Source organism: Callorhinus ursinus, unplaced genomic scaffold (assembly GCF_003265705.2).
Source record: "Callorhinus ursinus isolate GAN/ISIS: 27379988/994484 unplaced genomic scaffold, GSC_fseal_2.0 scaffold4, whole genome shotgun sequence".
NCBI lineage: Eukaryota > Metazoa > Chordata > Mammalia > Carnivora > Otariidae > Callorhinus > Callorhinus ursinus.
This window is the reverse complement of record NW_027397066.1, coordinates 147440287-147452605: the sequence shown is the minus strand read 5'-3', so window position 1 is coordinate 147452605 and position 12319 is coordinate 147440287. Positions and strand designations below refer to the sequence as shown.

General features: G+C 36.4%; 1 protein-coding gene across 1 annotated transcript in view; it reads right to left on the bottom strand.

Annotated features, from left to right (window-relative positions):
• GALNTL6 (polypeptide N-acetylgalactosaminyltransferase like 6) overlaps window positions 1–12319 on the bottom strand; it is a 1233119-nt gene that overhangs the window by 99989 nt on the left and 1120811 nt on the right. The window contains exon 8 of the mRNA XM_025874463.2: window positions 3020–3137. Coding sequence (XP_025730248.1) covers window positions 3020–3137 — 118 coding nt within the window. The remainder of the gene's footprint in view (window positions 1–3019; window positions 3138–12319) is intronic.

Below are 12319 nucleotides of genomic sequence, written 5' to 3'. Positions count from 1 at the left end.
AATAGGAGTTTAAGTTTCAACACTTAAAACAATTTCTATATTAAGGTGTGAAATAGACTTGTAAACTCTTAGTTATCCATATATATTTCCTGAATCTCAAGTGCTGGCCAGTGTATATTTTACAGTGCTTTGCCCTGCAAAATTAATCATAATTTATGGAATATGTCCCGGGATGCAGATGTTTGATTTTTCTTTTATTTTAAATACTATTTCACAGAACTAGGTGTGTACAACTCTTTTGATTCCTTTCACAAGAATTAATGAGAAAATTCTTCTTGCTTCAGTGCAAATTCTACCAAAGCCTGTGTAAGTTTGTCCCCTTCATGTTACAAATACTAATAGGGAGGGACAGGAACCCCAAGGTCAGCACACAGTAGCAAGAAGAATGAAGGGATATGTCTGAACTGGGTCCCTGTAAGAAATAGCTGTTGCCAAAGAATCTGTCATTCCAACCAAACAACCTGGGGCAATTTAGTCCTGAACTTCCCGCACTGTTGCCATGGTTTCTAGACAAAGACGACAGGGCTGTATTCCAATTATATCCTTCAGAATGACAGATAAGTGAAAAATAGGAAATGGAGTAATAAAATCTCAGGTCACCCAGAAGAGGTGTGATAGCTACAAGTGACACAGAAATGAGAGATGCAGGTCTATGTTTAAGAAATGCTTCTGTGATTTAGAATGCAAATGTATATTGGGCAAGTCCTCCAGACTTTCCATAGCAATTTTATCCATCGTCCCGCTCGTTATTCAAAACCAGGTATCTCCTGCTTATTAGAAATGTTTTTAATAAAATTTTAAACTTAAAGAATCTGTGAATTAACAGTATTTAAGAAAAAGAAATCTTGAACAGTGGAAAGTAAAAAGTATTTCTTGAATTCTGAAGATATTGCAGATATAGCAATGTCATTTTTTTTTCTTAATGCTGGTGTCAAATGTAATACTCTCTTTTTCCAGTTGAAGGTGTTATAGCAAACTTTGCATCTAGCTTTGAGCCATGTCTGATAATCAGAGTTATTTTGCCAGGGTCAGCAGTGAATTTGCTGTCATGCTATTGGCAGTAAGGAAAATCCTTGCCTTTTCAATGAGAGGAAACTTTATGTAGAGATCAAAGGGTTCACAATGAACTCAAGAATGGTACTGGTAGTATTGGTTCTGCATTCTCTGCAGTTAAGCAGAAATGGAGCATTTTAATCCCAAAGCAGCACTAGGTAATTTACGTTACCCCCTTAGAGTGGGTAATCTTTAAAGTTTAAAACAATTTTTAATGTAAAATCTTTAAAACGTTAAGTCTCAGTTTATTCACTTAGTTTATTCAAATGGAATAACACCTACCTCTTAGTCATGTCTTTAAATTAGATAATGTATATAAAGCATTTAGCTCAGCCTCTGGCACATACCAGTAAGTAAATGTAGTTTTGTCATCATTACTACTATTAAACTACCTTCTGTCATATACATTGTGGTAAGTGTGAAACTATTACTATCACAGAGAAACAAACAAACAAAATTGGTAAATTTAAGGATTTAAAATCATATATCCACAAAAAGATTTTAAAAAAGTACTTTAGATGTGAGATTAAATGTGTTTGAACGATGATGAAAAAGAGCATGAATTTACTAAATGGTATTTCAGGGACTACTGCCAGCAGAGTGAGATGGAAAATTCTAGATGGCCTGAAGCCTGCAATCATGCCTCCTGAGTTTTTCCTTAAAGATATTTATTTTTGACACTGTGAGGACAGCACAACATTTTTGTCAACATATTGAATATAGCTGTCACAGTTTTATGAAGATCAGCTTTATCATTTTCTTTCTATGCATAAATTCAAAGAGTTTAGCTGGATTCTTAAGTTTGATTGTTATTGTATTCAGGATACTTTTTTTTTTTCCTCAGCAGAAATTGGTTTGATTTTATAATGGAAGTAATTAGGAAAAAATGATTTATTTAGTAAGAGATTTCTGTATGATAAATCTTACAACATCAATCTATCTTCTGTATAAATAGTGACAATGATAAAGAAAAAAAGAGAATGAATTTCTTCTCCTTTATGAGACTGCTTTTTCCAAAAAAAGCCCAAAAACCATCTTGGAGGTTTGGAGTACAACCTTTCACACAGTTTATTTTGCTTTGCTTGTTTGGTCTTCACATGTTGTGGTGAATTCCTTCCATTCATTAACCCTGAAATTTGAATTCCATCATATGTATGTATAATTTTGCTAAGTATTTCTTTTTTCTATAAGATTGGCATTTTATTTTATTATTTATTTTTTTAAGATTTTATTTATTTAATTGACAGAGAGAGACACAGCGAAAGAGGGAACACAAGCAGGGAGAGTGGGAGAGGGAGAAGCAGGCCCCCCGCGGAGCAGGGAGCCTGATGCGGGGCTCGATCCCAAGACCCTGGGATCACGACCTGAGCCAAAGGCAGACGCTTAAGGACTGAGCCACTCAGGCGCCCCTTGCTGAGTATTTCTGATCAAAGCAAGTAGAGACCTGGGCCATTTCCAATGAAAAGACGTAAAAAATTCACATATTATGGAATTATATGAAAAATAGCCTTAATTTGTTATTCATATTTTAGGTTACTTTTCTGTTATTGAAATTTTGGAATAATGGTTATAATCAAAACATGAACCATTATTTCAAAAATAAATACAAAAAGTAAAAACTCCAGTAACCGAATTTCTTTTGTCTTAATTATTTTCTCTGTATGGTCTAAGTGCCACGGAAGGAAAGCTTTGTTGGTGGGGCAGTAGCCCTGTTGACGCACGAAGTTTTCTGCCTGCAAATGGGATTTTGAATGATTTCTCTTATGCATTTCTTTTATGACCTGGCTACATCTCGCTGAAACATCAGAAGGAAGAAGTTTCTCTCATCCAAAAGCTGACTTAGAAAGGTGACATAGCTATTTTTGTTGTCGTTTTACAACACAGGTTGTGAGGCGGAATGATGACAACTCTACGGGACTCACCAAAATTATGTAGACAATGTGTGAAGAGGGTCTTGGTAACTTACCTTAAAAGAGATTTCGTATTGTTCTCCTCCCCAGATTTCTAAACCTGGGTCATAGCCACCCAACTCCCAAAACCATTTTCGATCCACAGCAAAGAGACCTCCAGCCATAACAGGGGACCTGTGAAATGGACAAAAGAATCTTTAAAGGATTATGAACATCTGCTTGGAAAAAAATTAAAGCAAACTTCAAGATAGGTTTCAGTGGTCACCTGTAAGATGCTTTTCAGCACTGGTTTTCTATAAGTGGATATAGGGTTCTCATTGGGTCTCTAGCTGCTCTTGGAATCCTCATGCGCTTTTAACTTTGCACTTCAGTTTCTAATACAATTAATGCCATGTAGACCCAATTTGCTCTATATATTAATCATTAGAGAGAAAGACATGACTGTTAGGGACTGATATATTGAGAGATATCACTCAATTTTATGACTTCTCCTTCAGTGAATGGAATCTTGTACTATCAGACAGGTGAAAGTATAGAAAACATTTTTACAGACAGTATCTTTAATTTCATCTCTCAGTACGGATTCACCAAGAATTTCCCACTGACACAGGTCATGTCCATTTTATAGATTATGACATGATCAGTAGAATGAAATAACCAACCAGAATTGGTTATTTAATTAAGATGCCAAATGTGGAATTTAAGCTAGGCCTTTTCACTGTAATTATATTATTCTTTTTAGGCTTTCTCTGCCTTTCTAAGAAATATTCCTTTTGGTCAAATAATAATTTTCAAGTATTCTATTCCTGTTAGGACACATTATAGTTCTGTTCCTATATAATGAGATAATGAGATAATCATTGGGCCCTGTCCTAAAATTTTTGTAGTTTAAAGGTAGCTCTAGTTTTTTGGAGTGCTCAGTATGTGCTGGACTCTGGGATTTCAAAGTCTATGAGCTCTTTGCTGTGACATTTTTTATGTTTTAGAGTTTGGGGGTGAAGAGAGACAAATATGTAAATGTGGTTATAAAACAATTAAAGAATGCCCTTATGCAGACAAGGCAAATCTATAAAAAACTCATGTTTCCAACATAGTTTTTGTGATCATTTTGAAAAATTTTTGAAGCAAAGAATATTTATAAATAAGAGTATAGGCATTAAATGTTGAAGATACACATTTTCAAATATCTATAAACATATTAGACATGCCAATTTACAGACCAACTGAAGACTTGCTCTTGGTAAAGAGCATAAAACTCAAAAAACTATGAGGCACTTGAACCACATAAACCTGAATTTCTTTGTGTGTTATATATTTCAAAGACTTTGTATGTTAAAATGATATTTGGCCTAATTACTTCAGTTGAAGAATATTTTTTAATGTGTAGAGTCTGTGTAGTTGGAAAGATTGCAAGGCAGAAAAGGGGATAATAATCCCCTTTCCACCTAGGAAAGCGAGCAGAATTAAAAAAAAAAAACCTGAAGAATCTCATGCATTTTTTTATTTTGTTTGAAATAAAAATCCTAGAATCAGATGTAGCCTACTTTATCCCCCTCTCCAGCAGCCTAATCTTTTTCCATTTTTCACGCACTGAATTTCAGAGCAGAATTACAACTGTAGCTGGAACAAATTAGGACTGTAACATGTATTGGGTGCAGCTCCCCCATGAACATACTACCACAGTGTAACCTCTGTTTTCTCAGAGCTTGTAGAAGGGATCAGAACTTCTCGATCTTGTTCAAACTGAACCACAAATGGAAAGATCTTAAGTCATACAAATGTATTCTCATTTGATCGTGGAAAATCTGAGACCAAAGTGCATCAAAATTTACGCTATGCAGAATAAATCTCAAAACTATAATTATCATACATCTAGAATTATAGATAGTAGCAAGAGAAAGACCTATACTGATTTTTTGTTTGCATGTATGTATTGTATGTAATTTGTTGGAAACACAGTATCTTGTTTTCTTAATGAGTTTATGAAAAAAACTGTGTGGTATATTCTAGGTTAATTTTAGATAAAATAAAATGAATTCAAATGGATCCTTTTTGTCTTCACTGATGTTTTTACCAAGCTCCAAATAAATTAATGTTTCCTATCTTGATTAATGTGAATGACTGGTAAGAAACCAACTTTTCATTTATGTATGTATTTACTCATATTTGCCCATTAATCTTTTAAACAGCTTAATTGAGGTACAGTTGACATACAATGGATTGCATATATTTTAAGTATACAATTTGATGAGTCTTGACTTAAGTATGTATACCCCTGTGCAGGTATCACCACATTCAAGACTAGGAACATATTTGCCATCCCCCCAAATTTTCTTGTAATCCATCTTTTCTGACCTCATTCCCTTTGTCTAGGCAACCACTAATCCGCTGTTACTGTATATTAATTAGCTTGAGTTTCTAGAATTTTATACAAACATAAGCATATAATTTGTTTTCTTTTTCCGGCCCTGGCTTCTTTTACTCAGTATAATTATTTTTAGCTTCATCTGTGTTTTGCATGTATTAATAGTTCACCCTTTTTTATTGCTGAGTAGTATTCCATTTGAATGAATATATCACAGTTTGAATATCCACTCACTTATTGATGGACATTTGGGTTGTGTCCAGTTTTGAGCTGTTACAAACAAAGCTGCTGTGAATTTTGTTTCCTAATCTTTGTGTGGACATATGCTTTCATTTCTATCTCGAGGAAATGCCTAGGAGTGGAATGACTAGATCATATGACAAGTATATGCGTAACTTTCAAAGAAATGGTCAAACTCTTTTTCAAAGTGGTTGTGCCCTTTTATATCCCTAATAGCAGTGTTTTATTTCCAGCTGTTACTCTTTCTCATCAATACTTGATATGGGCAGGCTTTTGAAGTTTAGTCATTATGATAGGGGTATAATGGTATCTCAGGGTGGTTTTATTTTGTGTTTCCATGATGATTAATGACACTGAGTATATTTGTGTCACTTCTCTCATTTTTCTTGTCAGTCTGGCTAGAGGTTTACCAATTTTACTGATCTGCTTAAAGAACTAGTTTTTGGTTTCATTGATTTTTCTCTGTCCTTTTCACTTATAGTTCATCGATTTCTCTTTAGTTTTTATTGTTTTAATCTTCTACTTACCTTGTGTTTAATTAGCTCTTCTTTTTCTCAATCCTTAAGGTAGAAGCTAAGATCATTGATTTGAGAGTTTTCTTTTTTCCATATAGATATTTAGTACTATAAATCTTCCCTAAGCAGAATCCCACAAAAAGTGATATGCAGTTTTCTCATTTTCATTATGTTCAAAGTACTTCCTAATTTCTCTTTTGTTTTCTTTCTTTGATCCATTAGGTATAAAGACATGTGCAATTTAGTTTCCAAATATTTAGGGCTTTTAAAATTTATTTTTATTTTTATTTATTTTTTAAAGCTTTTTTTTTAGAGATTTTATTTGTTTATTTGACAGAGAGAGAGCACAAGGAAGGGGAGTAGCAGAGGGAGAGGGAGAAGCAGGCTCTCCGCTGAGCAGGGAGCCAGATGTGGGGCTCAATCCCAGGATCCTCAGATCATGACCTGAGCCAAGGCAGATACTTAACCAACTGAGCCACCTAGGTGCCCCTATTTAGGGATTTTTTAGAGATTTTTTTGTTATTGATCCTAATTTAATTCCATTGTGCTCAGATAATATATTTCCTATGACTTGAATCCTTTCAAATTTATAATGACTTTTTAAAATTTATTTTTTATTGTTATGTTAATCACCATACATTACACCATCAGTTCTTGATGTAGTGTTCCATGATTCATTGTGCATAACACCCAGTGCTCCACGCAGAATGTGCCCTCTTTAATACGCATCACCAGGCTAACCGATCCCCCCACCCCCTCCCCTCTAGAACCCTCAGTTTGTTTTTCAGAGTCCATCATCTCTCATGGTTTGTCTCTCCCTCAGACTTACTCGCCTTCATTCTTCCCCTCCTGCTATCTTCTTCTTCTTTTTTTTTTCTTAACATATATTGCATTATTTGTTTCAGAGGTACAGATCTGTGATTCAACAGTCTTGCACAATTCACAGGGCTCACCATAGCACATACCCTCCCCAATGTCTATCACCCAGCCACCCCATCCCTCCCACCCCCCACCACTCCAGCAACCCTCAGTTTGTTTCCTGAGATTAAGAATTCCTCATATCAGTGAGGTCATAGGATACATGTCTTCCTCTGATTGACTTATTTCACTCAGCATAACACCCTCCAGTTCCATCCACATCGTTGCAAATGGCAAGATCTCATTCCTTTTGATGGCCACATAATATTCCATTGTGTATATATACCACATCTTCCTTATCCATTCACCTGTCGATGGACATCATGACTCTTTCCACAGTTTGGCTATTGTGGACATTGCTGCTATAAACTTTGGGGTGCACGTATCCCTTCGGATCCCTACATTTGTATCTTTGTGGTAAATACCTAGTAGTGCAATTGCTGGGTTGTAGGGTAGCTCTATTTTCAACTGTTTGAGGAACCTCCATACTGTTTTCCAGAGTGGCTGAACCAGCTTGCATTCCCACCAACAGTGTAGGAGGGTTCCCCTTTCTCCGCATCCCTGCCAACATCTGTTGTTTCCTGACTTGTTAATTTTAGTCATTCTGACTGGTGTGAGGTGGTATCTCATTGGGGTTATGACTTGGATTTCCCTGATGCCGAGCGATGTTGAGCACTTTTTCATGTGTCTGTTGGCCATTTGGATGTCTTCTTTGGAAAAATGTCTGTTCATGTCTTCTGCCCATTTCTTGATTGGATCATTTGTTCTTTGGGTGTTGAGTTTGATAAGTTCTTTATAGATTTTGGATACTAGCACTTTATCTGATATGTCACTTGCAAATATTTTCTCCCATTCTGTCGGTTGTCTTTTGGTTTTGTGGACTGTTTCTTTTGCTGTGCAAAAGCTTTTTATCTTGATGAAATCCCAATAGTTCATTTTTGCCTTTGCTTCCCTTGCCTTTGGCGATGTTTCTAGGAAGAAGTTGCTGCGGCTGTGGTCGAAGAGGTTGCTGCCTGTGTTCTCCTTTAGGATTTTGATGGACTCCTGTCTCATGTTTAGGTCTTTCAACCATTTGGAGTCTATTTTTGTGTGTGGTGTAAGGAAATTGTCCAGTTTCATTCTTCTGCATGTGGCTGTCCAATTTTCCAAACACCATTTGTTGAAGAAACTGTCTTTATTCCATTGGACATTCTTTCCTGCTTTGTCAAAGATGAGTTGACCATAGAGTTGAGGGTCCATTTCTGGGCTCTCTATTCTGTTCCATTGATCTATGTGTCTGTTTTTGTGCCAGTACCATACTGTCTTGATGATGACAGCTTTGTAATAGAGCTGGAAGTCCGGAATTGTGATGCCGCCAGCTTTGCTTTTCTTTTTCAACATTCCTCTGGCTATTCGGGGTCTCTTCTGGTTCCATACAAATTTTAGGATTATTTGTTCCCTTTCTCTGAAAAAAGTGGATGGTATTTTGATGGGGATTGCATTGAATGTGTAGATTGCTCTAGGTAGCATTGACATCTTCACAATGTTTGTTCTTCCAATCCATGAGTATGGAACGTTTTTCCATTTCTTTGTGTCTTCCTCAAATTCTTTATGAGTATTTTATAGTTTTCTGAGTACAGATCCTTTGCCTCTTTGGTTAGATTTATTCCTAGATATCTTATGTTTTTGGGTGCAGTTGTAAATGGGATCGACTCCTTGATTTGTCTCTCTTCTGTCTTGTTGGTGTATAGGGATGCCACTGATTTCTGTGCATTGATTTTATATCCTGCTACTTTACTGAATTCCTGTATGAGTTCTAGCAGTTTTGGGGTGGAGTCTTTTGGGTTTTCCATGTACAGTATCATATCATCTGCAAAGAGTGAGAGTTTGACTTCCTCCTTGCCGATTTGGATGCCTTTGATTTCTTTTTGTTGTCTGATTGCTGTGGCTAGGACTTCTAATACTATGTTGAATAGCAGTGGTGATGGTGGACATCCCTGCCGCATTCCTGACCTTAGGGGGAAAGCTCTCAGCTTTTCCCCATTGAGAATGATATTCGCTGTAGGTTTTTCATAGATGGCTTTTATGAAATTGAGGTATGTACCCTCTATCCCTATACTCTGAAGAGTTTTGATCAAGAAAGGATGCTGTACTTTGTCAAATGCTTTTTCTGCATCTATTGAGAGGATCATATGATTCTTGTTCTTTCTTTTGTTAATGTATTGTATCACGTTGATTGATTTGCGGATGTTGAACCAACCTTGCAGCCCAGGGATAAATCCCACTTGGTCGTGGTGAATAATCCTTTTAATGTACTGTTGGATCCTATTGACTCGTATTTTGGTGAGAATTTTTGCATCCATGTTCATCAAGGATATTGGTCTGTAATTCTCCTTTTTGATGGGGTCTTTGTCTGGTTTTGGGATCAAGGTAATGGTGGTCTCATAAAATGAGTTTGGAAGTTTTCCTTCCATTTCTATTTTTTGGAACAGTTTCAGGAGAATAGGTATTAATTCTTCTTTAAATGTTTAGTAGAATTCCCCTGGGAAGCCATCTGGCCCTGGGCTTTTGTTTGTTGGGAGATTTTTGATGACTGCTTCAATTTCCTTACTGGTTATAGGTCTGTTCAGATTTCCTATTTCTTCCTGGTTCAATTTTGGTAGTTGATACATCTCTAGGAATGCATCCATTTCTTCCAGGTTATCTAATTTGCTGGCATAGAGTTGCTCCTAATATGTTCTTATAATTGTTTGTATTTCTTTGGTGTTGGTTGTGATCTCTCCTTTTTCATTCATGATTTTGTTGATTTATGTCATTGCTCTTTTCTTTTGGATAAGTCTGGCCAGGGGTTTATCAATCTTGTTAATTCTTTCAGAGAACCAGCTCCTAGTTTCATTGATCTGTTCTACTGTTCTTTTGGTTTCTATTTCATTGATTTCTGCTCTGATCTTTATTATTTCTCTTCTCCTGCTGGGTTTAGGCTTTATTTGCTGTTTTTTCTCTAGCTCCTTTAGGTGTAGGGTTAGGTTGTGTATTTGAGACCTTTCTTGTTTCTTGAGAAAGGCTTGTATTGCTATATACTTTCCTCTTAGGACTGCCTTTGCTGCATCCCAAAGATTTTGAACAGTTGTGCTTTCATTTTCATTGGTTTCCATGAATTTTTTAAATTCTTTTTTAATTTCCTGGTTGACCCATTCATTGTTTAGTAGGATGCTCCTTAGCCTCCATGTATTTGAGTTCTTTCCGACTTTCCTCTTGTGATTCAGTTCTAGTTTCAAAGCAGTGTGGCCTGAAAATATGCAGGGAATAATCCCAATCTTTTGGTACCAGTTGAGACCTGATTTGTGACCTAGGATGTGATCTATTCTGGAGAATGTTCCATGGGCACTAGGGAAGTATGCGTATTCCGTTGCTTTGGGATGGAATGTTCTGAATATGTCTGTGAAGTTCATTTGGTCCAGTGTTTCATTTAAAGTCTTTATTTCCTTGTTGATCTTTTGCTTAGATGATCTGTCCATTTCAGTGAGGGGGGTGTTAAAGTCCCCCACTATTATTGTATTGTTGTCAATGTGTTTCTTCGCTTTTGTTATTAATTGGCTTATATAATTGGCTGCTCCCATGCTAGGGGCATAGATATTTACAATTGTTAGATCTTCTTGTTGGATAGACCCTTTAAGTAGCATATAGTGTCCTTCCTCATCTCTTATTACAGTATTTATTTTAAAATCTAATTTGTCTGATATCAGGATTGCCACCCCAGCTCTCTTTTGGTGTGCATCAGCATGGTAAATGGTTTTCCACCCCCTCACTTTCAATCTGGGGGTGTCTTTTGGTCTAAAATGAATCTCTTGCAGACAGCATATCAATGGGTCTTGTTTTTTAATCCAATCTGATAGCCCGTGTCTTTTGACTGGGGCATTGAGCCCATTTACCTTCAGGGTAACTATTGAAAGATATGAATTTAGTGCCATTGTATTGCCTATAAGGTGACTGTTACTGTATATTGTCTGTGTTCCTTTCTGATCTATGCTGCTTTTAGGCTCTGTCTTTGCTTAGAGGACCCCTTTCAATATTTCTTGTAGGGCTGGTTTCGTGTTTGTAAATTCCTTTAGTTTTTGTTTGTCCTGGAAGCTTTTTATCTCTCCTTCCATTTTCAATGACAGCCTAGCTGGATATAGTATTCTTGGCTGCATATTTTTCTCATTTAGTGCTCTGAAGATATCATGCCAGTCCTTTCTGGCCTGCCAGGTCTCTGTGGATAGGTCTGTTGCCAATCTAATATTTCTACCATTATAGGTTACATATCTCTTCTCCTGAGCTGCTTTCAAGACTTTCTCTTTGTCTCTGAGACTCGTAATTTTTATCTTAGATGTTGGGGTGTTGACCTATTTTTATTGATTTTGAGGGGGACTCTCTGTGCCTCTTTCATTTTGATGCCTGTTTCCTTCCCCACATTAGGGAAGTTCTCTGCTCTTATTTGCTCCAATATACCTTCTGCCCCTCTCTCTCTTTCTTCTTCTTCTGGGATCCCAATTATTCTAATGTTGTTTCATCTTATCATATCACTTATCTCTCGAATTTTGCCCTCGTGATCCAGTAGTTGTTTATCTCTCTTTTACTCAGCTTCCTTATTTTCCATCATTTGGTCTTCTATATCACTGATTCTCTCTTCTGCCTCATTTATCCTAGCAGTTAGTGCCCCCATTTTTGATTGCACCTCATTAATAGCCTTTTTGATTTCAACTTGGTTAGATTTTAGTTCTTTTATTTCTCCAGAAAGGGTTTCTCTAATAACGTCCATGCTTTTTTCAAGCCCAGCTAGTATCTTTAAGATCATGATTCTGAACTCTAGGTCCGACATCGTAGTAATGTCCGTATTGAGTAGGTCCCTGGCAGATGGTACTACCCCTTGTTCTTTGTTGAGGTGCTTTTTCCATCTTGTCATTTTGTCCAGGGGAGAATAGATGAATGGGAGAACAAAATGCTAACAGATTAACAACGTCCCCAGAAAATATACTCTAAACAAATCAGAAAAGCCCTGAAACCAGGGGAAAAGAAAGGGAAAGAAAGAGAAAAGAAAGAGAAAAAAAAAAGAAAAAGAAAAAGATAAAAACAAACAAAAACAGAACAAAACAAAACAAAACAGAATATGATCAAATATGATCAGGCTGGTGCAAAGATCAGTGCCACACACTAGATTTTGGTTGTATTTTGGTCTGTAAGAAGAAAGTGCCTCCCGAAATTTTAAAGAAAGAAAGACTTATATATGTACAAAATAAGGGTTGTTACGATGAAGGGATGGAATATGACTATAAAGATGAAAATTATAAAATATTTTA